This window comes from Strigops habroptila, chromosome 17 (genome assembly GCF_004027225.2).
Source record: "Strigops habroptila isolate Jane chromosome 17, bStrHab1.2.pri, whole genome shotgun sequence".
NCBI classification, from domain to species: Eukaryota; Metazoa; Chordata; class Aves; order Psittaciformes; family Psittacidae; genus Strigops; species Strigops habroptila.
In genome coordinates, this window is record NC_044293.2 from 4,598,659 (window position 1) to 4,625,231 (window position 26,573).

Here is a 26,573-nt window from a genome sequence, read left to right on the forward strand (position 1 = left end):
GCAATGAGACCAAAATTTAGAGTATTCCCACCAAAAGAAGAGGCGTTTTGGGTGTGTTTTGGAAAAGGAGGAGTCTGTGCCATGCCGGTTCTCCGGGTGTAATCCCACAGATCAGGTCTAATGCAAGCTGTTAACGTTAAATTACGCTGCAAACGATGGGAGCTTCCCAGGCGCTTACCGGGATCTCGCTGCGGTTGTGGCTGGATAAAAGCCAAGCTTCCACGAACCCGGGATTTGGTGGTTCCCAGCCCGGTTTTGCCGGTGTTGAGGTGACACATGGGAATGTTTCCAGTCACTTCCAACTGCACAACCGGCTGCAGGAGGGCCGGGAGCCCCTCGGTGCGGGAGAACAGGGTTTACAACAGGCGACCTTTGCGCCTTTGCACGGGTGTGTGAGGAGCGCACGGGGCACGATGCGGTGCTCGAAAGCATGTGCCCCACTGCAAGCAAGCAGCGTGCATTGCTGCATGGCTGCACGGATACACGGCTGCAGGTGTGCATGGCTGCACAGGTACATGGTTTTCGGGTACACAGGTACACAGTTGCACGGCTGCACGGGTACATGGTTTCACGGTAACACGGCTGCACAGTTACATGAGTACATGGTTGCATGGCTGCACGTGTGCATGGGTAAAAGCGCACAGTTGCACATGTGCATGAGTGCACGGGTACACAGTAGCGTGGTTTCACAACTACATGGTTACACTTTGCACAGTTACATGGGTACACGTTGCATGGGTACATGGGTACACAGGTACACAGGTGCATGGTTGCACAGATACATGTGTGTGGTTACAGTTACACGGGTACATGGTTACCCGGGTGCACAATTGCATGGTTACACGGTTACACAGGTTTATGGGTACATAGGTGCACAGTTACACAGTCGCATGGGTACGCAGGTACATAGGTCCACAGCTGCATGGGTACATGGTTACATGGTTGCGCATTAACACGGGTACACATTACACGGGCACATGTTGCACAGATACACAGGTACACGTTACATGGGTACACGGTTACATGGGTACACAGGTACATGTTGCACAGGTACATGTTACACGGTTACACGTTAACACAGGTACACGTTACACAGGCACATGCTGCACGGATACATAGGTACACATTACACAGGCACATGGGTACACGGGTACACGGGTACATGGGTACACATTACATGGGTACACGTTACATGGGTACATGTTACGTGGGTACATGGGTACATGGGTACATGGGTACACATTACATGGGTACATGGGTACATGGGTACATGTTGCATGGGTACATGGGTACACGGGTACATGTTACACGGGTACACGTTACATGGGTACATGGGCACACGGGTACACATTACACGGGCACATGGGTACACGGGTACAGATTACACAGCTACACATTACACGGGTACACGTCACACGGGTACACGCTGCCCGGTGGGTGCTGCGCCCGCCCGTTCCCCTCCAGCCCCACGTTGATACCGGCCCGGGCCCCGCTCCCCTTCCCCTCCCGCCGCCGCCGCTGCCCCGGTGCCGTCCCCGGTGCTCCCCTCCGCCCGCCGTTGGTACGGTCCGCGGAGGCGGGGCGGCGAGGGGAGAGGCGTGGAGGAGGCGCGGCCGCTACCACCGCCCGCTGCGGCGCGGGGTGCCGGCGGGAGCGGGGCGGGGTGGGGGGGAGAGAGATAAGCGGCGCGGCCGGGCGGCGCTGGATGGAGGTTCCCGTCCGCCGGGTCGCCTGCTCCAGCCTGGAATGTCCTGGGGAGCCGCCGCCGAGCGGGACCGGCACCGAGACCCGCATCAGGGAGGGGGCGCGGCGGCCGCACGGAGGTAACGCGACTGCTTCCCGCCCGGCGGGCGCCGTCAGGGGGCTCGGCGGGAGCGCTGCGGGGGGATCGGCGGGAGCGCTGCGGGGGGATCGGCGGCTCCTGTCAGCCCCGGAGCCGGCTGCCCCCGCCGGGATGGAGCCGCCGGTGGTGGAACCGGTACCTGCGAGGTCTCTGCTCCGTGCGTCCCTTGCCCGGGGAGCCGGAGGGGTTTATCTGGCTGCGTTTGAAGCCGGGGCTCAGGCGCGGGGTTTATTCAAACCATCTGACGTGATTATTCTTATTTTATTGTGTGTGTGTACTCGGTGGGGCTGAGCGGAGGAAAGACTCAAAGCGACTGATGTGTAGAGAGCGCTGTGGTGAGCCGGGTTAAAATCACCCTCAGAGCGCGATTTCACCGCTCTGCCTCAGCCTGTTCCTGATTTACGGTCTTATTTCACAGTGAAAGTTGCTCCGAGGGCTGTATTTGCCATTAAAACGCTGTTCTGAAGTGGTCGCAGCAGGGGATGGACGCGGGGCCGCGTCTCGCTTCTTGCCTGTCTTAAAATCCATAATCCCAGCGCTTGTTTTTAATCCATAAAGTCACTTTTGCAGCGATTAGGGCAGTTCAAAGTCAGCCCCTAAAGCTGAGGCGGTGTGTGATGCCCGAGGACTCCTGCTGCGCAGCATGGTGACACCTTATCTCTATTATTACCATTTTATTTCTATTTATCACCTCCATCCCTAAAGCCGTCCGATTCCCAAACTTGAAATGGCTTTTGCTTGCGTTGTCTCCTTGCCAGAAACCCAGCAATAATTACACAGTTACTGACTTTTTAATGAAAGAACTTTCCAGTCGACTGTTGCGTGTTTTCAGTGTTGGTGTTTTTAAGCCAAAAGGTGCCACACAACTCAACGGGTGATGTTTATTTTGCCCCTGCCTCGTAACTTTTTAAAGGACTGGTAAATGGGATGGCTTTATGTAGCTGCTTATTTTTAATTATTTATTATGTTTTTACTGCTTTTCCCCACATGATTTGCTGCGTCTCTGCACAGGGAGGTTTCGGGGCAGGAGTAGCCGCGCCAAGCCTGCGGCTGTAAAGCTGTCAGCTCTGAAGGGGTGTTTACTCAGTGAGTTGTATCTTTCACACATGCCCCAGAAATACAATTTACTAACCCAAACACCCGGGTTGTCACTCCACAGCCGCTGGTCACTGGGGTTACCGGCTGCACATAAACTCTTATTCTCTGGGGGGGGTTTTGTCGCTCCTGGCCCGGTTTTCTTTGACCAAAGCAGGTAAATCCTCTTGTGCCAGCGCTTAAATCCGAGCTGCATGGAGCCCCTTGGCTTTTCTGCTCATCTCCCACCACCCTGGTGTTTTGACAGTTGCGATTTATGGGATGTACTGCCCGCCCGTAACTTCTTGAAGGGGAAAAAGTGCTTTTGTACGAGCGGTTGCCGAGGGCAACGGCCGCTCCTTCGCGTCGCTATATCCCAAAAATTCCCGGCTCGGGGAGCTGGGAACATGATTTCTTAACGCTGTGCTGTTAAACTTGATGTTACAACCAGTGTGCTTTTGTTCCCCCAAACTGAACCAGGCAGTGAGCGCGATTCAAATGCCTCAAAGCCAAACCCTACTTTTAAAGCAGTTGCAAGCCCATCCTATGGGGAGGGCTTGATAATGGAGCGCTGCTCTGGTAAAAAGAAATAAACATTCATTTTTCCCCCTGTAATCCCCTCTCCAAACCAAGAGGCAAGCCTCCGACTGGCTCTGCATCCCAGCAAATTCCACAGGCTTGTGAAGCAGCCTTAGAAACCCGTCGCTGTTGCTCAGAACTATTTGGTTATTGAACTCTGGGCTCGCAGATAGAAATACCAAGAGGGGATCCGCTGCCAGCTCCGTGCTAAAAGGTGGGTTTTTTACCTCCTCCGAGTTAAGATGGGAGCAGCTCGAGTGGCGAGGGATTAGTAATTCACCCAAGGAGGAGCTCGGCAGCTTTGTCGCTTGGATTAATGCGATTTACACCCTTAAGCTGCCCCAAGCACTTGTAAACAGCCGTGTCCCAGCAAGGTGAAGTGCAGATGAGCCCCAATACCCCGTGGAAAACAGCTTGAGGGGGGTGTTTTTTGCCATCCCTCGTGGAATTTTGGTGATTTTCCATCCTTTTCCAAGCGCTTGGTGGGACACCAGCTCTGCTGGTGCTCTTGGTTTTTTGCCTACTAGCCCTTTGTGGTGTTTGGGCCAGGTCCCCTGCGCGCTCCCTCTGCTGGGCAGCCAGGCTGGGCTCCACCGGTGCTAAACTTTGTGTTTCTTACCCCAAAATCGAGGAGGAAAAAGAAAAACCACACGTAAGGAGAGGCCGGGGGGGGACAGATCCCACCAGCGCTTTCATTATCTCAAGGTGTGCTGCAAGCCCATAAACCGAGGCTTGTGCTTACTTTGGCTGGCTGGCGTGCCAAAGGAATAAGGCAGCTGTGCTCCGACTTCAGGTGATGTCACTGGAGGATTTTAACTGTCAGGGCTTAAAAATACACTGGCTCGGTTTAGAGGCTGCTTCTGCAGATGTGGAAATTGTGAAGCAACGCCATCGACTCGCTTGTGTGCGCGTGCGGCCGTGCTGGAGCTCAGCATCTCATAAATCCTCCTCGGCCATCCCCCAGCAGCTCAGTTTTGCCTTGGTCGGACCAATAGCACACAATGAATTTGGTGGTTGCTTCAGATAACACCTGGTGCCAAAAAGATGGGCAGGGAAGCATGGGCTGGTTAAATGATATAGGGGATGAAGCTGGTTTCTAAAGCGGTGCTTGATGCAAACATGTGGATTGCACGGTGCAGTTGAGCAGCACCTTCTGCTGCTTCTCTTCACATGGTAGTTGGTGTGTGTGAACCCATTTTTTCCAAGAGCTCCTTTATGGCATCTCCATTTGCCAGGTCTTTCAGCCTGGAAGAACCTTCTGCTCCACATCTTTCCTCCTGTGCTGGACACTGGTGAGGCTGCACCTCGAATCCTGTGTCAGTTCTGGGTCCCTCACTACAAGAGAGACATTGAGGTGCTGGAGCGGGGCCAGAGAAGGGCACCGGAGCTGGTGCAGGGCCTGGAGCACAAGTGTGATGAGGAACGGCTGAGGGCCCTGGGGGGGTTTAGTCTGGAGAAGAGAAGGCTCAGGGGGGACCTTATCGCTCTCTGCAACTGCCTGACAGGAGGATGGAGCCAGGAGGGGGCTGGTCTCTGCTCCCAAGGAACAAGGGATGGGACAAGAGGAAACAGCCTCAAGCTGCACCAGGGCAGGTTTAGATGGAGATGAGGAACAATTCCTTCCCCAAAGGGTGCTCAGGCATTGGAACAGGCTGCACAGGGCAGTTGTGGAATCACCATCCCTGGAAGTGTTCACAAACCATGTAGACAAGCCCCTCAGTGACATGGGTTAGTGGTGGCCTTGGCAGTGCTGGGGAATGATTGGACTTGATGATCTTAAAGGTCTTTTCCAACCTGGTTGATACTCTGATTCCTTCCTTCCATGCCCACAGATGTGGATCTTGAGGGGTTTTAATGCAATGCTCCAGTCCCTCATGGTTGTGGTGGCACACAAATGTATGTAAAACCCCATGCAAAGGTGGTGAATCTGGTGGTGAACGTGGCTCCAGTGAGGCTCGGAAACCTTTGGTTTGGTACCAGAAGCCCTGAGACCCACAGACCTGTAGAGATGTGGTATTCCAGGTAATGTTTTATATGGAATCGCTCTAATCGGCTGCTCGGAAACCAGCCGAACACCTTCTGCTAGGCAACACCTCATCCGTATGAATTACCTGATACTATAAACTTGACCTTTCTGCGTAGAGTCAGGGTTTCTCTCCTGCTTTGCTTACGCTCTGTGGCTCCCTCAGCTGAGTCAACACTGCTTTCCACGTCTGCAGTGGCTTTTCCTTCAGTTTTCTGGTTTTCCTCACTGTTTCAGTGGGCCGGGGAGCTTCTGAGCTGATTCCTGCCTGTAACGGGGGTGAGACTGATCCAAAATGCTGGCTTATGGAGCTTAAAGTCTTGTTAAAGGCTTTAAACCTTGTATCAGATGGAATTGGTCAAACTTCCTTTGCAAATGGGAATTCCCAGCTTGTCTTGCAATCCTGACTCTTAAAGCTGGCACATGGGGACCAAACCGTGTTCTCTGTCCATGTTTCTTGCTGGTTTTATGCAGTTTGTTAGCAGATGAGCTGACCTGTTCTCCAGGAATATTCCCTTTCCTACCAGCTTAACCACTCTCCAGGTGGCGAGCCCTGGTGTTGTGTCCCCCCTTTTCCCACGTCATTTGCTCCAGGACAATGTTTGTCATTGACAAATACAGCATAAACCTCTTTGCTCTATTCCTTTAGCTACCCTGTCCCAAGAATTTTTATCCTGGATCATTTCCTCTGTGTGTATATATGTATTTCCTTTGCAGTTGAGTGTTCATCCAGTAAGTGCCTTGGTAGATGGCTCAGTACAGCTTCCAGGGCTGCGTGTGTTGTAGTTTTCCACTTCTCGCTTCTCCCTCTGCGGTGTGGATGAGGATTCTCCGGTGACAGTTATCACTGTAGGGTAAACTGCGTGTTCAGCCCTACTCGGGATTGAGATTGTGCATCCAGACCACCTGCCTTTTCCATTAAGCCCCTTCTCGATGCGAGAAATACCTTCTGTCTTTCAACAGGAGGGAAAATAATCACGCAAGGTGGGTTGTTTTCCCATTTCCCATACCGAGGAGATGTCTCGGAGCTCTTCCAGCCAGGTGGGACTCGATGTTTCCCCTTCTCTCCCCCCTCTCCAGCTCCTTGGGCACAGTTTCACATTACAGCTCTGTTGGAGGACTCGCTGCTGCAGGAGGTGGCAGGTACATTCCTGCCTCTTCCCCGCTGTGGGAATCCAGCGGCACAGGAGCCGCGGGGGAGCGACTCCAGCGAGCCCCACACTTTGGGCTGGATCTTGCCCTGCAGTTCCAGAGCTGCTAAATCTTCCACTCTGATGAGTGGGGAGGCCTCGGGGGGCTGGAGGGGTGCAGGGGGATGTGGGGCCGGCCCCTTTGGGCAGCAGCCAGCTCTTAATTGGCTTTGCTGTCTCCTAAACCCGTGCTTGGATGCTGCCGCTGAGTCAAGAGCCGCTTGCCTTGGGGAGGCGGGGGGCTGGCTGGGCCCCCTTCATCCCCAAGATGCGCGATGCAACCAGTGCAGCTCACTCAAGCAGTGTGTGGGGGGTGTGGGAATAATCCCCTGATGGATGGGCCGGTTCGGCTGGAATACTTTTGGAGCTGGGAGAAGGAGCCCATCGCTCTTCGGCTTCGTAAGGTGAAACCGCGCCCTCGGCCTCACCTGTCTGCCTGATCCTGCCTTTGATTTATACTCTGCCTTTTGCTGTTTAGTTTTCCCCGCAGACTTTCAACCATTGTATCTGATAATGAACCGAGTGGTTGAGCCTTATTTGTTTAATTCAAAGCTGGGTTTACTGTTTCCTACGTCGCAGTCGTGCGGAGCCTGCCGCCTGGCAGCCCGTGGTTTTCCTCGCAGGGAACCTGTAAAGCACCAAAGAACACAAGGCAAAGGGGGAAAGGTTTGTGCCACAAGCAGCCCCTCGTTGGGAAAGGAGCTGGGCACCACTGGTGTGCATTTTGGGGATGTTTTGCTGTGGGTTGTGTAGGGACCTTGTGTCTGCTCTAGCTCTTGTTCCTTGCAAGGGGAATGTACTGTGGGGTTCCTTTCCCAGTCCTCACTGAGTAAAACAAACCATTTATCTGGCTAACAGGCCTCGCTCTAAAGAAGCTTAAGAGAAATCCTGTTGTTTTTGCATGGCAAAACCCCCCAGTGCCTGTTCTTCTCCTGCCTGGAAGGACAGAGGACAGGTAATGTGGCCCTCTCTGAATCAAACCAAAGATGATTCTTCCCGGTTGAAATCCCCTGCTTGTTTCCAGGTTGATCCAGTCTAAGTTTTCCCAAGTCAAATCACCGCACCCAGGTGGTATTCTTTCAGTTTTTAATTTCCCTTTTTTTGCCTCTTGTTTGTGAAGAGCTGATAGATCAGCCCAAATAAGGGTATGAGAGAGGCCGGCGATTTCCAGGAGGATCTGCGGAGAGTCCGTGCACGACTTGCTGCCTTTATCTCTGAGATCAGGAGATTCCTTTGCAGTGATGGATTAATCCACTCTTGAGTGAATAATATAACCAAGAACAAGTAGGAGCCAGGGCTCCAAGCAGGTGATTTGTTTAATACGTGGATGCCTCTCCTGAAAGCGTCTGTCTTCACCGTTTCATTCAGCCCGCGTCCGCAGTAGGGATGGGGATGGGGCTGTGCCAGAGGCTCTGCTCCCAGGATGAGGAGATGAACCGCAGCCCCACCGACCTGGGGGGAGGTTTGGGTTGGAGAGAACATGCCCATGGGCTCTGGACATGACATCACCCGTCTGGTCATGACATCAGTGTCTGCACGTACTCCTTACCCTAGTTATAGAAGTGTTGGCACTGCCGAGGGGGTGAGATTGCACTGCTCTGGTCTTTAGGGGTGATGACTGTCCCCCAATACAAAGCAGCATGCTCTGTGTCCAGGGAAAATGTCTGTGGAAGCTTGAAAATGGAAGATAGGGGAATGAAGTTGTTTGGGACAAGGCGATGGCATTGGGCAGCTCAGGAGTAGAAATAAGATGTTTAGGGAGATGGTTCTTTAGTTGCATCTGGGTAGATCTGCCCATCTGCCCATCCCATACCCATCCTTGGAAGTGTTCAAGACCAGGTTGGACACAGGGGCTTGGAGCAACCTGCTCTAGTGGAAGGTGTCCCTGCCTGTGGCAGGGGGTTGGAACTGAATGAGCTTTAAGGTCCCTTCCAACCCAAACTGTTCTATGGATGGATCCACAGCCTTTTGAGCTGGTTGGGGCTGTTCTGGAGCCACACAGCGAAGATCTTCCCCACTAACACGTGGGTCGCCCTCATTAGTGCACATCCAGCAGGATGGGAGGCTGGGGAGGGAGTTGCACAACTTTAGCAATGGAATTCACGGAGCTAAATCTGTTATCATCCCTATGGATATGCTGGAATAACTCTTTGGCAGCTCTTAAGCATTTCGTGTCGCTTTAGCATCTTGGAACACGTCGAGGGTAGGTCCTGTTGACAGGCTCGAGGAGGCTGTGAGCTGCGATGGCGTTGGCTGTCTGGGTGCCTCTTCCCTCTGCTCAGGACCCTGATCCTGTTGCAGCCTCACTGGGAAAAGCTCTGATAGCTCAAGGTCAAGTTGCTGAAGCCAATCAGCTTTGGCTTCCCTTGTTTCGTGAGAGCTGGTGTCCTCACACTGATCCGATCCACTTGGGATGGGGTTTGGAAGTGCGAGGGACAGCTTTCAGCCGTGTTGGAGAATTCCTGTCTGGTGTGGGGCAAAGACAAGACCTTCCAGACGGCGTTTTTCCCTTTAGGAATGGGTTTTACTGGTGCTGCCTGCGTGTAACTTCGGGTAGCTGAAGAGTTTTGCTGCGTAATGTTCCAACTCCATGTAGATGAAGTGTATTGTGGAGTCAAACTCAACAATAGCATGTGGTTTTCCTTTGTTCCCCCATTCCCAACGGTAAGAGTTCACAACCATTCCCGAATTATGGCTACACTCCAGCGTAGGCTCGGATTTTCATAAAGCTTGCTGAGGGCTGTGACTTCTGAGGAGCTGTTTCACGTCCACAATAGCTTCAGGAAGTATCTTTGTTTCTCAAGAGCCCTTTCAGAAGGTGCCTTTTGGTGTTGCCTAAATACTCGGCAGTGACAGTGTATCAGAGCTTGATGGGGAGCTGAGTCTCCTCTAAGAAAACACAAGCTAAGGAGGAAAACCCCGAGGGGGTTTGGAACAGAAGATGTTTTCTGTTCCTGCCACTAATCTTGGTTGCAGAATGAAATAGGAATGTACACTTTAAATCTTTGTCAGGGTGTAGAAGGAAACTGGCAACGGATGTAATCAGAAATGTTGTTATCAAAACTCTCTAAAATATGTTGAAATATCAAGTTTAATGAGAGCATTTTAATCCAGCTATCCAGGGTGAGGCGTTTTAGGGGTGCAGATTGCTGTGCGAGTCGGGATCAACCAGAGAGGAGTCTCAGCCGGGTCGTGGATCCTGAAGTTGGTGCAGTTGTGTCGCTTGAGCCTGTTCAGCTCTGAGAATCGTTGTCAGAGCAGATCCCAGATGGGGGGGTAGCATTAAATCGAGCTCTTTGGAGCAGAGCACTTAAAAATGGGTCTGGTTTTCCAGTCAGTGCATTTGCCATCGCTGACGTGTGTATCCAGTTGTGTTATGGACACATATATCCAAACTAAGTCTTAGTGGTTATGGTAAAACACACTGTGGCAACACCAGATCCAATGGGCTCTAGTGAAGACCCTAATCCAGCTACCCAGCATGATGGGAGCCTGAAAGTTTCCAGCTTTATCCTTCAGGTTGGAATAAGGGAACTGCAAATAACCTTCACCCTCCCGACCCCTCTTCCTTGAGTGGAGAGGCTGCAGGTTGAGGACTTAAGAGAAGCTGAGGTCCTTCTCCGAGCCAAAGGTGTGAAGCTGTTTATTTTCCCTCTGGAAGTGTGTATGTTGTGGGAGGCAGATGCTGGCCTGCTCAACCCCAGCATTCCCGACTTATCTGGGGCCTGGCAAGCGGACAAGTGTTGTCCCTTCTCATCCCCTGATATTAAAAAGTCCAGGCACCTTTCTCTGGCTAAGTCTGGGATTGCTTTAAAAAACACAAAGAGAAGCCAGCAAAGAAAAGAAACATGTGCTTGCTTTGCCAAGTTTAAATGAAGACGAATGCCGTGGTGCTGCTTCATCTTGTTTTTCTTCCTATCTGATGGATGCTAACGTGGGATGGAATCAATCCCGGTTATCTTCGCAGGGCCCCTGCGTGTTGCTGAGCTCGGCATTAACGTCTTGCAGGGGAGCTGATGTGCTGCAAGGAGTCTCGAACCTTCTCCCTGCATCCTGAAGCCACAGCAGTGCTGTCCCTGTTCCCTTTGGGAAGGGGTTGCCTGGGATCACCAGTCTGCTGTTGGCCATCGGAACAGCAATCCCATTCAGCGGAGCGGGATGTGTCTGTGCAAGTGAGAGCAGGTCGTGGGCAGGTTATCCTGATGGAAAAGTCTCCCCGGTGCCCGTAATGAAACTTGACTGCTTTCCTATCAGTCACTCGTGTTTGAACTGGTTCTGCTGGTAACAGCTGCTGTTCCCCCCATTCCCAGCAGGAGATTTAGGGCTCTGACTCACAAACTCCTGCTGTTTGACATTGCCGGCCCCGGTACAGCCCGGATGCTCCAGGCTGGGGTCCCTGCTTTTAGCAGGAATGCAGCGGTGCAGAACTCAACTGCAGCAGGCAGAGCAGCAGAGCTGGAGAACCCAAACCCTCAGGCTACAGCTCCACCATCACTGCTTCCTCCTTCCCCTGGATCCACGCTCCACTGGCACGACGAAGGAGATGGGATGGGGCTCAGTTGCGCGACGCCACTGAGCAAATCCAACCCAAGCTCCCCTCTCCTCGCGTGGGAGCCAGGTCAGTTTGTTGGAGCAAACCTGGCCTGACCAACACGACTTGCTCATTATTTGCTCCTGCCTCGCTGCTGCGTTGAGGCAGCTTTTATCTGGGCCTGAGGCTAAGGGGTGGTTTTCCTGGAGGAATATCCTCCGCTGTGTCAGGATTCCTTCCCTAGAGGTCTACCCTGGAGACCGGCTTCAGCAGCAGCGTGTGTTGGCATCGTGTGTGGCAGCGCATGGGCTGCTGTAAAAGGAAGGGAAGCAGCAATCCCAAGTGGAGGACAGCACTTTTGTTCAGGAACCAGAGTCAAAATGGATCTGTTGCTCCGTTTTGTGCAGGTTTCAGCCCTTCACAGCACAGAGAATTCCAAAGGGTGACTAACAACTGTGCTGTAACGCACGGGCTCTGCTCTCCGGTTCCAGCGCGCCTCCCATATCCTGCAGCCATGAGTTCACAGGCTCCTAATTGCCCATGATGTAAGACAGCAGTAGATGAGGTTGCTATAAATTCTGGCTGCAGGTGTGGATTTAATGGTTGTGCTTCCCTTTAAGGGATCGCGGGCAGCATGGATCCTGCAAGTTGCAACAGACTGAGTTGGACATGGGGGGAAAGCAGCTCAAAGAACCCATTTCCCTGCATTTTTTAGGGCTGTTGCTTGCTTGAGGCTCCCAAGGGACGAGGCGTCAGTGTTCATCTGGAATCATCCTGGGAATGAGCTCGCTGTCCTCTCGCATGCTTTCTGTTTTTGCCATCAACCATCTCTCACCTCAAAACCTACCAGGCATGGGAGAGGACCTGCAGGCAGTGTCTGTGGGCACAAGCTCCTTTGTCCCAGAGTCTGACTGGTTTTTCTGATGATCAGAGCGAGCTGGTGGTTCTAGTTATAGGATCATAGAATCATGGAATAGTTTGTGGTGGAAGAGACCTTAAAGCTCTTCCTTAAAGCATTCCCCCTTGTCCTGTCCCTGCATCCCTTGCCCAAAGCACCTCTCCAGGTTTCCTGGAGCCCCTTTAGGCACTGGAGCTGCTCTAAGGTCTCCCCTTCAGGAGCCTTCTCTTCTCCAGGCTGCCCCAGCCCAGCTCTCTCAGCCTGGCTCCAGAGCAGAGCTGCTCCAGCCCTCGCAGCAGCTCCGTGGCCTCCTCTGGACTTGCTCCAACAGCTCCACATCGTTCTTAATGGTCCTTTCTATACTCGTGCTCTATTGAGGCTGTAGGAACCATAGGAGGGTTATAATCACAGGTTATAATCACGGGTGATCGTCCTTGACGTGCAAAACGCAAACTTTTTGGAGGGGAAAAGACACCCCTGAGGCATTGCTGAAGCTTGCCATGGCCTGTGCACCTGCACTGGGGCTTGTGAGCACAGCGTGTCCCCCTCTCACTGGAGACACGAGCATGTCTCACTTGGGGCTGGGTTTTGCCTGGTTTTAACTCGTCTCTGCCCATGTTCTTGCAGTCCAGGGTTTATTCACAACACTGGGGTGGTGCTTCATGGGTTGACCTGACGCCCCATGCTGTTAGGGTGCAATTTTCCTTTGCACGGATGTCCATTCCTAGCCCCTCCTTTGGGCTTGCTCTCTGAGGCTGTGCTGCTCCCCTATCCAGGTGAAAACTCAACCTCATTTTTCCTTGGCTGCGCTTCCAGTGGGATCTGCCAGCACATCTGACTCACTCAGTGGCTGCAGGATCCTTGGTGCAGATAGGAGGATGCAAGCCAGGTCCTGAAGGAAGGTGTTGCTGCCCTCCTCGGCAGCAGCCTGTCTTTAAGTTGCCTTAAACTGGTTGGGAAACCTCAATTCTTGGTAGAAATCACTCGGTTGGAAACAGAACCCAACTGCCTCGCTCCGAGGATCAGCCAGCCCTGCACGAAGGAGTGAGAAGGGGTGTTTGGACCCTTGGAGACGTGGTTGAAGGTGAGCAGGGCTGTCACCGGTGCGCGTGTTGAGCTCTAGATGAGGGTAAAAATGGGAATATTAAGGCAAAGTAGTGCTTTGCCAGGAAGGGGTGAGGGCTGGGGGGGCTGGAAGAGCTCAGGCTGATAATTTCTGATGTATTTGGTCTGTAGTTGCTGTGATGAAACTGATGGACTAATGATACCTTCAGCTCCCTTGGGGTCTAAAAGCCCTCATTTTGGTATTTAAGCATAATTGCAGCCCAGCAGAAGTGTGTCTTAGGCTAATGCTCTGTTCTTGTTCTTCCCCCGAGGCTAGAGGAGTCAGCAAGCAAACCCTCTTCATTAGCCTGGCAGCAGGGGGACTGTCTCAGCTTTTTTTCCCCAAGTTAATAATAAAATTAACCTAATTGTGCTGCCTGTTTGTGGGCGAGAAAGTGGCTTCTGTGATGATTTATTTTCTCCCTGATGCCTGTCTCTGGTAGAGCAGGATGGAAACCCCAGGTCTCTGGGACTTGGGAATGTTTTCAGCTGCGTGCTGCAGAGGCACAGTGCACAAACTGTTAAATTCCCTTCCCTCAGCTCACAAATCCAGTTTTCCATGCCAAAGCATACGCTCCTCTATCAAGACCATATGTACGCCAGGACCGAGGTTTTAAAGTCAAGGTATTTGTGAAATATTGGAGTGCAAATGAAGTATCTGAGTAATCTTAACTGTCTCCTGAAAAAAAAGAATTCCCTATCAGCCTCACTTATAACTCAAAGGATTAATGGAAAGCTAAACTTTGATCAGAGGCCAACAGCTGATACCAGCCATGAGGCTTTCCAGGCCTGACAGCAACAGAGAAAGATCCAGGGACCGGATAAGCATCAGATCTGCTGCTCCATCCCAAGGCAGGCCAACTTCTGCTCATGTTCTTAGGGCAGTGCTTCTCTTTTTCCCCTCAGTTGCTTAATATTATCTTGTGTCACCTTATTCCTGTGAGGCTGGGCCTTACCTGTAGGGGAATTGGAGTAAATACTGATGTTATTTAGGATGTTTTAGAGCTTTGGAAAAAGATATGTGATATTTTTATGGAAGGCATCAGGACTTGAGGTCCCACATCCTTGGAGGGGCTCGGTCACTGTCTCGTTTGGTTTCCCTGCCATCTGCCACCCCAACTAAATAGTCTCTGTTTTGGCAGCAATACTGTGCCATTCCAAGCCACTGTGCCCCCAAATAAGGTGTTTTAGCCCCCAAAATCACTCTTGGGATTCATCACTGATTCATGGGATGGAGGAAGCACAAAGTTTCATGGATGCTTGTAAAAGGCTGCTTCTAAAAATGCGTGTTACCTAAAAGGTGTAAAAATCAAGTGGGAATACCCATAGGAAGCACTTGGATGCTGGGTTGGCACTGAGGGGTTTGGGGGCCAGGCGTGGGACTGACAGGGATTTGGAGGTGTTAATGAAATTCCAGTTGTGCAGCTGATTTCTGTCCTTCCAGTTGTTAGGATAAGGATCTAGAGAGTGTCCTTTCATTTGAAATGCAATAAATAAATAGGAACATAACATCAAAGGTGCCTTTTCTTGGAAAGGCATTTAACAGCTACATTTGGGGTGTTTCTGTAGATGCCTTTGAGAAGGTTTCACTGCACCCTGACCTGTTTATGTCTTTCACACTTGGTTTATAGGGTCACTGTCAGCAAACTGGGTTTTGTGGGGTTTTCCCTTTTGGATTCCTTTAGGATACAGAAAATAAGTCTTGCAGGACTGCTAGGGCTGTTCTCCAAAAGCACCCACAAAATCCCTTTGAAGTACATAACTTTATTACTTGCACTCACACAACCCTGCCTTTTGTGATGCCATAACTCCAATCCAAGTGCTTCATGATGGTATTTAATAGAAAGAAAAGGCAACAAGCCCAAAACGCTCCTTATCTCCATCGCTGGCTTCCTGTCATTTAGTAACACAGCGACTGCAGTCCTGGAGCTCGGGAAGAGTAAACCAGGAGCACTTGAATGCTTTTCCCCTTTTCCTTTGCCCAAGCTGTGGTTGCAGCCGGGCTTTTCTCGTGCTCCAGCCCTCTCTTGGCAGCGTAATTAGGAACACATTGATTCTTATTGCAGCTGGCAGCTGCTCGCTATTGCCTTTTCCAGCTTCTGACCCCCATAGTCCCGCTGACCTTTCCTGGGGTTAGTCGTAGGCCCTTTTCATTGTGATGGGCTAGAAGTGGCTCATGTGGAGTTGATTATTTCCTTGCTTGTCTGGCCTTTTTGGTGCCATAACTCCAAGTCACTTCCATTTTCTTCCCCTGCTTTTGGCTGACCACAGTGAAAGGAAATGCTTTTGCTGGCGACAGGATCGGTTTGCACGCTTGACTGGCTCGATTGAGCCCCTGAAAAGAGGGGAGGGGGAGGGTAATGAACACTGTAGGTGCTGCATTTGCTTCTTAAAGCTTGATGTTAATGATTGAGTGGTCATTAAGCATTCATAAAAATGAGGCTTCGGCAGCCCCGGTTGCCTTTTGCCACCTCAGACCTGCTGTTGGCACTCAAACTCCATCCTTGGTGCGTTTCAGCACATCTTGAGGAGCGGTAGGTACAAGTTCGGTGTGGTTCTGTTCGGTTTGCATCGCTCAGGATGGCTTCAGGGCTTTCCCAGCTCCCAGAAAAGCCAGGAATAACCCTGGGATGCTGTCGGCACAGCAAGCTAATGAAGTCTATATGCCAGCTGTTACACTCATTTTGCCAGACCCCAGGAGGACAGCATGAAGACAGTCAGTGATCAAAGGCTTCGGAGATCACTGAGGAGCCGAGCTGCAGGAATGTCTGATTGCTTTCTCTTGGAATGCCACAGGCTTCAATACCTTTTTTTTTTCTGAAGGTGTCTCGGTGTGAGATTTAATGATCTAACTCTGCTTGCTCCCACTGAGGGGGTTAGTTAATTCTGGGGGGGGTTTGCTCCAAGTTTGAAAATCAGGGATTTTTGTTGTCCTGACGGAAACGCTCTTGGGGAGCAAGTTAAAATGAGATTTTTCTTGGGGATTCTGTAATAAATGACCCAACTTATTGTGCTTTGCTGTTAAATCGCATATAGGGTTATAAAGTGAGGTGCGATTCATTGATTCTGAGTTGCTGCGTTGAGGGAAACTGTGATTTCTTCAGTATCCAGAGTGATTTTACTCCAAGTGGGAACCGCAGCCGGTGAGCAGTGCTACCCCTGAAGCCACAGCGCTCTCCCTTTTTCCTAGGGCTTCTTGGAGAAGGCTGTCAGCTCCTGGAGGTGGAGTGGGCAACCTGAATAACTCCCTCTGTTCCCAAGCAGGCCGTTTCCTTCCTCCTCCTCCTCCACTTGCTCCGGCATTTATAGGACCTGGTGCCTTTGAAACCCTTCCCTCCTTTAGCTGCAGCCTGCTGGGGGGCTGATAGGGTTTGGAGGGGATCGATGGAGCAGGAGTTAGGTTGAGGAGGGATGGTGGTTGAATAGCTCTGGTGGCTGCTCTCACATTGTCCTGCTGCTGGTCTGAGATGGCAGGAGGATGATTCATGGAGCTGAAGCAGAGGGAACGGAAAGTACCAGGAAAAGGAGGAAAACCAACCGAAAAACAGGGTATGAGATAATGTTCTTTTTAGTAGTGACTCTCCCCTCAAGGGTGGGGATGAGAAGTTTGTGGTCTGGTAAATAAGCAGGGCAGGGACTAACTAAGCCATGCCCTTCCCCTCCATGTGGAGTTAGCGCTGTGGTTTATTTGGGATGGCATCCCAAAGGTCACAGGGCTGAAATTGTGACCTGGTGGGCATGTCCCCACGGCTGTTCGGCTCCCTTTTGAAAAGGGTCTGTGACAAATGAGCTGCACAACCAGAATCTTGTCATCTTCAGAAGTACTCCGTCTTCCCAGTGATCTCCAGAAGTACCAGGTACATGTTTCTGGAGTGCTTCCGAGGGGTGGGCATCCATTGGAATGGTCGGGATGACTCCTCCTCTGGACACAAGTCAGTTATCTTCCTCGTTTCCCTTGATCCATAAGCAACAAGTGGCTTTAGAGCTGACAATGAGGTCACTGGGTGTAATTAAATGGAAGATGGCTTTAGATGAAGATGTCTTGGTGGAAGTAGGAAAAATACGGGCGTCTGCCATGCCTGTGGCACTGTGGTCTGGAGACTCTTTCCTTGATCCACAAAACCCATGTCTATGTCTATTCAACCTTGAATATTATTCTTATGTATATGAATAACTCCTGGTACTACTGGTTTATTTTAAAAGGCTCAGAAATAGCCCCTTTCCTCCGTGACACTTCAAAACAGCTTTGCCTATTTGACCCACCAGTGGTGGAGATCCATCCTCAAGCGAGGAAGAGTGGGCAGAGTTCTTCCTGGGTGAGCTCACCTTGGAGTTTGAGACACTTCATGGAGCCATAGCTAACCAGAGTGCTCCTCTTTCCATTCCCAGTCGGTCCCCAGTGACTGAGGCTTGCTGTAAAGATGGGAATTTCGGGGAATCACAGGCTGGTTTGGGTTGGAAGGGACCTTAAAGCTCATCTGGTTCCAATCCGCCTGCTATGGGGTTATCGAGATGATGGCCAAAGGGAAAGTCCTGGTTTTCCATCCCTGAGGCCTTTTAACACTTAGATGTGTGTTATGCTATTAAAGAGGCAAAGTTTCTCCACTGAGTTTCTGAAGATCCCAAAACTATGAGCTCTTGTACCTACCAAGGGGCTTCTGTAGTGACACCATCTGCAGAAGAAGAAGAAAGCATCAAATACTTGTGTGTTGCATGTTGGATCTCACCTTCCCTCTGTGTTCCTGTATCTACCAGTGAACAGAGGTTTCTGCTATCCCTTCACTAGTGGGTGTTGGAGCAACTTCCTTTGGCTGCCCGAGTGGTGTTGCTGAACAATGTGACTCCAATCCAGCGGAATATCTTCTCTTCCCTTCCCTCCAGTCAAAGAACTTTGCTCTCTGTGGCTTGCTTTGTGTGCTTGCTGCTCTCCAGCTGATCTTCCCGCTCCACAAGCCGGCAAAAGCCAAGCTGGTAGGTCAAAAGAGGAGTAGCTGTTGACACTGGCAGCCAGGAACATGTAAAGAGAAAGATAAACAGAGGGAAATCAGAGACTGGATAAAGGAGATCTCCAAAGATAAAGTTTAGTTAAAGATAATGAGCTGGCCTTGTTTGAAAGACAGCTGCAAAGGAACCCGGTAGCTCCATGTGCCGGGGTTAAAGTTGACCTCAAATATACGTTTCATTGCTTTTCATAAATAAATAGTGGAGGGAAGATTTGGCGGAAAGCAACATTGCCCCCACCCCTCTTGAGCAAAGTGTTTGATGTTAACAACTTCTCCTGGTGTTTACTCTGTCCCCAGCGCTCGCCGGTGGAGAGGCTCCGCTGGCCTTGAACCGAGCGAGAACTCAAATAAACCAAAGCCTGTTCTGCACAGCTGAGCCCTTCTGCCATCTGCCTCTGACCACAACACAGCTCGGCAGCGGCTCTTGCAGCTCCTCGAGCTGTCATTGTGAGCGGGGAGAAGCAGCAGTGAGCAAATAGCTCTCTGAAAGACAGAGTGATGGAGATGAGCTCTGAGGCAGAAGCTCTTCCCTGTGAGGGTGCTGAGGCGCTGGCACAGGGTGCCCAGAGAAGCTGTGGCTGCCCCATCCCTGGCAGTGTTCAAGGCCAGGTTGGACACAGGGGTTGGAGCAACCTGCTCTAGTGGAAGGTGTCCCTGCCTGTGGCAGGGGGGTGGAGCTGGATGAGCTTTAAGGTCCCTTCGAGCCCAAACCATTCCTTCATTCTTACTGGAATCTTTTCCAAATGCTTTTATTGCGTATGTATTTTACAGTGACATCCCGATGATAAAGTACTGTGATTTTTAAATAAACCATAGAAATAACTTTGCTGTTGGTATGCTCTGGATCCAGCTTCCTGGAAAGCAAATGGCTCTGCCATTCCCATAAACTGGGAATTGTTTCTCTGAAGCATGTGTGTTGTTGCACTTGTTTCTGCACGCTGCCAGTGAACTCTGTAGGTCTTGTATGTGTGTTGGATCCGTGTTTATGTACGTGTCTGATAGATGAGATGTTTAAAATACATGTTGAGTGTTATCAGCAGTGGAATTGCGTGGCTGGAATGATAAATGAAGTAACTGTGCTAAATGGACCCAAATCTTATCCATCACCGCGTTGCGCAAGGAAATAGAAAATTTCAGTGAACAACAGCCCCAGATTAATTGTTTTTCTTGGAGGAGAAGCATTTGATGGAGACTCTGAGTGTCAGAGGCAGGCTTTGAGACTCACCCCGCGTGAGTTAGGCTGCTGGTGTCAGGATTTACTTTGTATTTTCATAGATTCATGGAATGGTTTGGGCTGGAAGGGAGCTTAAAGCTCATCCAGCTCCAACCCCCTGCCATGGGCAGGGACACCTTCCACTAGAGCAGGTTGCTCCAAGCCCCTGTGTCCAACCTGGCCTTGAACACTGCCAGGGATGGGGCAGCCACAGCTTCTTGGGTTTCATAGTTTAGTTTGTACTTTTTAGTGATGAAAGTGAGATCTTATGTTTGAAGTGTGATATGGCCAAGGGAAAGACTGACCTCTTGTTGGAGCAGCCATGGAGATGCCCAGCAGAACTGCTTTGGGATGTAACTGTGGATGGCAGGAGGGTTGGAACTAGATGATCTTAAGGTCCTTTCCATCTCTAATCATTCTATGATTCTGTGATTGGTGATCTTTGTGGCACAGTGTGACTGTCAAGCACCCTGGGAGCAGCAGGCAGGTGACCTGTCTCAGGAGGCAGGTTTAGAGCCATTACGAGTCAATTCATAAGCCCTTGCAAACCAGGCCCAGGCTGGTGATAGATGACCCCATGGTTATTGTTTGCAAACAATATTATCTGCAATAGATAAGCTGTTTACTTTGGGCTTCAGCTCCTCTGCGTGGAAAGTAGTGTTAATTTATCAAGGCACTATGGTTGGAGTGGGTGCCTCGTACCCAGCTGTGGAAAAATCCCTTTATATTAAGAATAGCACTTGGAAACCTCGTGAAGTTCAACTCCTGGCTCATTTTTACAGATGGTTTCTATATTGCAAAGAATATTGGCTGTTTCCTGGTTGTGCTTTTTTTTGAAACCCCAAACACTTTGTTGTAAGAAAGTTAAAAGACTGAACTCCTGCAACTTACAGTAGACATCTGTTTGTTTTGTAGCTGTTTCGGTGCCTCGTCTTAGTCTGGAGCTTCCTGCTTTCAACTCCCGTAATCTGGCGCTATGCATCCGGATCCTAGGCTCTTCCTGGCACTGCTCTTCATCACTGCCATGGGCATCGTCTCTGCAGCGAGCTCAGGTAAGGTCTCCTCACCCCAGCTTGGGGGGTTTTGGAGGTTGAGCCCATACTTTGAGATGAGCAACGACTTGGAGTGTGATTCGAAGTGGGCAACTTCAATGTGTGTTGTTGATAATCTGCTTTTAAGAAGCATAGAATGGGTTGGAAGGGACCTTAAACCTCATCCAGGGACACCTTCCACTAGAGCAGGTTGCTCCAAGCATCCAACCTGGCCTTGAACGCTGCCAGGGATGGGGCAGTCACAATATCTTTGGGCAACCAGAGAAGTTTAAGCACTTAAACACAGTCTTAAGCTGAATGTATGAACTTGCTTTTGAAACCTTGGCTCCAAACAAGTGTGGGAGACTCCCAGTTACGTAGGTTTGTTCTTTGGGATCTCCATGGACTTCGCTGGACACCGATTCTGCTGCGTACAGCACATCTCGTGGTCCCGTGGGGCTGGGAGAGGCTGGAAATGTGCAGGGGGAAAGGGGGAATGAGATCTTTGAAACGGGAACGCTGATGCGTGGCTGCAGTTGGAACAGCTCGTGGGTTAAAAAAAGAAGAGGAATGGTTTTAATTGACACATCTGCTCTGTGTAGTCAGCTTGTCTTAACCTAACCACACAAAAAAGAAGCTTTTACTACTTTTAGCACTTCATAGCCAATCGTTAGGAGCAAATGGGATAAATTTGAGTTTTCAAGCAGTCGTGGCAGATAAATTCCAGCTGCAGGGTCACTGCTACCAGCTTTGACACCGAGCACCAAGTGTTGCTATCACAAGCAAGGGCAGGGCTGGAGGTGAGGGTAACGGTGCAGTTTCATAGCAGTTGCACACTGCAAAGGTCACTGCCTTCCTCATCCCTGGAAATCCAAAATGAACTGAGAGGAAAACCAGTTTTCTAATTACAAGCTAAAAATGGACATCTGGAGCCCCGTGAATGACTTGGATGCCATTTGTGTGGATTTCATCTTTTCTGTTAAGTGAAGCCACACTTCCATTTCCAGTTTTACTTCATGGCTATGCAGATAGTTTATGGCTCTGTTAAAAATGCAGTTTCTCATCTGAAACTCATAACCAGAGCTGGGGTGGACTGACTTGAGAAGAAAAGCACGAGCTGAGGGCCCCACCTAGGAGAGGACTGTTTCTCCCTTGGATGTCAGTTAATATCCTCTTGACCTGTACTATCTGGAATTCCACAGCTCCTTTACAAACCAGGAATCGTTTTCCTCCTCTATTTCCACCCAAATAGGAGTTACTGGTGTTAATCCTTTGCTCCCTTCATACAAAATCTGTAGCTGAGAATTCCATAGAAAACAAATGGAAATGATTCCCAGTGTTTCGTTGGCCAGGAGAGGAAAAAAATTTCCTCCAACAAGCAGGAATTTTCTTCTGGCAAATAAAAGGATTCTCAGCACCAAGTTTTGTGGGACTGAACCTTTTATTTATTAGCAGCTTTTCCTGTTTCTGTTCATCTTTACTCGGTAAAGATAATGCTGCCCAATCCATCATTCTCCTCCTGATGAAGTCCATGTATCTGGAATTAACAAGAGCCTTTGCTGCTCATCCAGCTTTTCTTTTTTTCACATCCTGCTATTTTTAATTGGTTCTGCAGACTGGGAGACGGGGCTGCAGAAATACCTGGCAGGCTGCTGCTATTCCTGGGATCAAACAAGTCACGTCCAGGCCCGCTTCATGTGGGACCGATCAGCTCCAGCTGCGTGTCCCTGTTCATCGCTTCAGGTGATGGGTGCTGTGTCGCTCCATATAAATCCCATGGGATTGCAGATTGTGCCCTAGCAAGAGTGATGTCTTTGCCTTGTGCACACCTGGGGGGGGTATCACCCTTCTTGTACACCAAACCTACCTTCCTTTAATCAAATGGGTGCATTCCCAGCAAGTTGAGAGAGGGGATTCTCCCCCTCTGCTGTGCTCTGAGGAGACCCCCCCCTGCAGTCCTGATCCAGCTCTGGGGCAACAGCACCAGAGGGACGTGGAGCTGCTGGAGTGAGCCCAGAGGAGGCCCCGGAGCTGCTGCGAGGGCTGGAGCAGCTCTGCTCTGGAGCCAGGCTGAGAGAGCTGGGCTGGGGCAGCCTGGAGAAGAGAAGGCTCCTGAAGGGGAGCCCTTAGAGCAGCTCCAGTGCCTAAAGGGGCTCCAGGAAACCTGGAGAGGGGCTTTGGGCAAGGGCCTGTAGGGACAGGACAAGGGGAATGGCTTTAACCTGCCAGAGGGGAGATTGAGATGAGCTCTTGGGCAGAAGCTCTTCCCTGTGAGGGTGCTGAGGCGCTGGCACAGGGTGCCCAGAGAAGCTGTGGCTGCCCCATCCCTGGCAGTGTTCAAGGCCAGGTTGGACACAGGGGCTTGGAGCAACCTGCTCTAGTGGAAGGTGTCCCTGCCCGTGGAAGGTGTCCCTGCCCGTGGCAGGGGTTGGAACTGGATGAGCTTTAAGGTCCCTTCCAACACAAACAAGTCTGTGATTCTGATTATGAGTGTTATCCTTTCATGGGGTTTAACTCTTGAAGCTCTCCTGGGTGTTTGAGGGAGAGCAGGAATCTGTCATGAGTTCCTCTTGCAGCAGAAAAGGCGACACTTGCGTTGCTGTAACACACATCATGGTCTTTCCTACGTCATGTTCATGCAAAATGCTCTTCACTAACTGAATTTTTCTATATTTATTTTATTCCCATTTAGATTTAACTCCACGTTTCATTTCCGAGCCCTCATCCACTGTCCAGAAGTCTGGTGGCCGTGTCCAACTCCGCTGCTCTGCCGAGCCCTCCTCGGCTCCCCTTTCTTGGCTCTTCAATGGGGAGCCTCTGGACAGCGAGGTGGGAGAAGTGGAAATCCAGGCAGGATCTTTGACAATCATCTCCCTCAGCCTGGCAACGTCTGGTCTCTATCAGTGTGTTGCCAACAGCAGCGCGGGTGCTGTTGTGAGCCGGCCTGCCACGGTGTCCATGGCCAGTAAGTTCATTTTCCTTTGCATTCCTCACTCCTTGCTGATTATACAGACCTCGGCTGGGTTGTATGGTTTGATTTTCCAATGGAAACTTCCAAATGAAGTACAAGGTTCCCAAAAGCACCTTGAAAGAGCAGCTGAGCTCCCATGCAGTGTGTGAGAGCTGAGGAGAGATGAGTGGGAATTGTTGCTTGGGAAATAAGTGGGAGCTGCAAGTTTTCCTGTTCCCTTGTAGCATTTTATTTGGTTAAAACTCTCTGGATGTCCCTCAGGTGGGGACAACCTTGTGTCCTTCTAGGGACAACTTCCCTTCTCTCAATTCCACTGGTTCTTTTAACCAGTCTTTGGTGCTTGATCTGTAAATTACTTGATCTTAAAGGACTTCAGAAGAGGAACGGCGCAGTTTTCCACATGGAAAAGACGATGTGGTGCTGAGAATGGGAATGTAATACTCCTCCCTGAGCATGATGTGTCTGCTCGGGATCACAGGGCTGCTGAATCAGGCCTTTGTCGAGCAGGATTTGAGTGATTTCTGTGTGGGGGTACCTCATCTATGGAGCATGTCCAGAATCCCCCGGGGAGGAAGATTTCTTATAAGTGAGAGAAGTGAGTGTTTTGGTAAAGTGCTGACCCATAGCAAGACCCTCTCGAGAGAGCTGTAAGCGTGGCTAGCACAGAAAAACTTCACAACCTAGCAGATGCTTTGAATCTGAAGGGAGTGGAAGAGCAGCTTTGACGCTGTTCTCCTCCTTTAGAGATGTTAGCAGCAAATGAGAAGGTGCTGTTAGGTGCTGAGGCTTCCTGCTGGCCTCATGGCTCCCGGCAGTGAGCAGGAGGCACTGCTGGGCTCAGGGTTGTGTTAATTATAATCACAGCAAGACAATTCCATGTTTCTTACAGGCTTCCTCCTCTTAAACTGTGCTTTTGGAGCCCAAGAGTAAGAACTGCAGGCTTTCCAATATCCCTGCGGGCTTCTCCTGGAGCAGTTGAGGGATCTTAGGAACTATCTTTTCTTCTCACTATTCCCATGCAAGAGCTGGCCCTCTCTGTAGTAAGGAAGCCCGTTTTCAGCCCCTGCTGCACTCCTGGACTGGATTTACCCAGGAGCAAGACCTTCCACTTGTCCTTGTTGAACTCCATAAGGTCCTTTTCAGGAGAACTCCATAAGGTCCTTCTCAGGAGAACTCCATAAGGTCCTTCTGAGCCCACTCTTCCAGCTTATTCAGGTCTTCCTGCAGGGTGGCTCTCCCTTCCAAAGTATCCACTGCCCCTCTCAGTTTGGGATCATTGGCTCCACCAGAGAAGATGATCAGCTTGAAACCAGCTGTATTTTACACACAAAACCCAACTCACTGCCCTTCCCCTTTCCGAAGCCGCGGCTGCTCTCAACCTTCTACCAATTCCCTTCTAGGTTTAGGTGACTTTGATGGGTCGGTGAAGCCCGTTGTGGTGGCAGAGGAAGGAGGCACAGCTTTCATCGAGTGCAAGCTCCCAGAAAGCCACCCTAAAGCCCAGGTTCACTTTCAAGTGCGAGGGAAATGGCTGGAGCAATCCAGAGGTGAGCTGGTTTGTGCCAACAGAAGCACACCTGCATTTCTTTGTGATCCTGCATTTAGAATAGGTTGATGTATCTGACAAGTCATTTGAAAAATAAAGAAATAAAAGCCTTTTTGGACACTAATTTAAATGCAATCTTCTTTTTCCCCTCCCCACTTGTTTAGACAACTACCTAATTCTTCCATCTGGAAACCTGCAGATTCTGAATGTATCTTTAGAAGACAAAGGATCCTATAAATGTGCAGTGTACAACCCAGTTACTCATGAGCTCAGAACAGAACTCACTGGACGTAAGCTCGTAGTCACCCGTGAGTATTCAGTTCAGTTTTCCGGGATTAATACGTCTCCAGCTGGATAAATACCATCCCTGAGGGTTTTGGTGTGGGTCTGTCAGCCTAAATACCCGCTGGTCTCAGTCACTATGTCATGTAAAATCTGTCCTGTGTTATTTGCATGTTCAATTCTTATTTCCCCTTGCTGTGGAGGAGCAGCACGACTGCTTTTCCAATCCCAAGGAGCACTTAGCCCTTGTAAAGGGGATGTTGCTGCTACTTCAGTTACCAAACTGATTTTGGAGCAAGACTTTGGAAGAGAGCGTTACGGCATCGTGCTGAGCCACAAGAATAAGCAGCCACGTTGGAAAGATGTGGCAAAAACTGGAGGATGGGATGGGAGAGTGGGTGATAAGCCTCATCTCCTTTCTTCCAGGCTCTTCCTCAGGTGGCTTCCACATACTTCACCCCCTGGCACCCCAGAGCCTGGCAGTGCCGCGGCTCAGCGCTCTGACTCTGGAATGTGTTGTCAGTGGATCCCCTCCAGCCTCCATCCGCTGGGTTAAAGAGGGCCGGGATGTGCTGGGAAAAGGCAGGTGGAAGCTGCTGCACTCACATCTGGTGACAGACAGGCTGGAGGCATCCGACTCTGGAAATTACTCCTGCGTGGTGGGAAATGAATTTGGAGCAGTGAAATACGTGAACTACTCGCTCACTATACTTGGTAAGAACTAAAGAACTCTTCATCTCCAAGCAGTGAACGTTTTCTTTGTCTCCTTGCTGGCTTTGGCACCTGATTGCAAACAGCCCCAAGTTCTTTGTCAACCTAAGCATATCAAAATAAAGAATAAAGATGGGTTCACAATGACCAGATCTCACCATCTCTCCCAAGCTAATATCCATCACTATTTGTCTCTTGGAATCCTTCACAGTCTGAAATACTTACCAGTGAGGGATAACAAACTCTGAGGGAAGAGCCGCTCTATGTATTTTCCTGCAGAGTGCCAAGTGTAGATGGGATTCAGTGTCCATAACGTGCCAGAGATCAGCTGTTTCTCTTTTGAGCTTGTGTGTAAGCAAGAAGCTGGCGAGGAGAGGTGATAGGTTTGGATGAGGACAAAAACAAAAGGGAAAGAAACCCATTTGGCTGCAAGTCGTTTGTGATCTCCCCTCTCCTTTGTAGCTGGTTTTCCTCTTGTTGGAGGGCTTTGCATCCATGACTGTAAATACCCATTTTTGAAGTGTATAAACTCAGCAAACAGGTTGTTGACACACAAAAAGCCTTTTGTTAGGGG

At 50.4% G+C, this 26,573-nt stretch overlaps 1 protein-coding gene across 1 annotated transcript in view; it reads left to right on the forward strand.

Moving 5' to 3' along the window:
• Positions 1-1,709: 1,709 nt before the first annotated feature.
• The window catches only part of CDON (cell adhesion associated, oncogene regulated), a 54,978-nt gene continuing 30,114 nt past the window's right edge, over positions 1,710-26,573 (forward strand). Inside the window, exons 1-6 of the mRNA XM_030505570.1 lie at positions 1,710-1,823; positions 20,374-20,510; positions 23,182-23,454; positions 24,861-25,007; positions 25,171-25,314; positions 25,715-26,002. Of these exons, the coding sequence (XP_030361430.1) occupies positions 20,435-20,510; positions 23,182-23,454; positions 24,861-25,007; positions 25,171-25,314; positions 25,715-26,002 (928 nt within the window). The 5' untranslated portion in view covers positions 1,710-1,823; positions 20,374-20,434. The remainder of the gene's footprint in view (positions 1,824-20,373; positions 20,511-23,181; positions 23,455-24,860; positions 25,008-25,170; positions 25,315-25,714; positions 26,003-26,573) is intronic.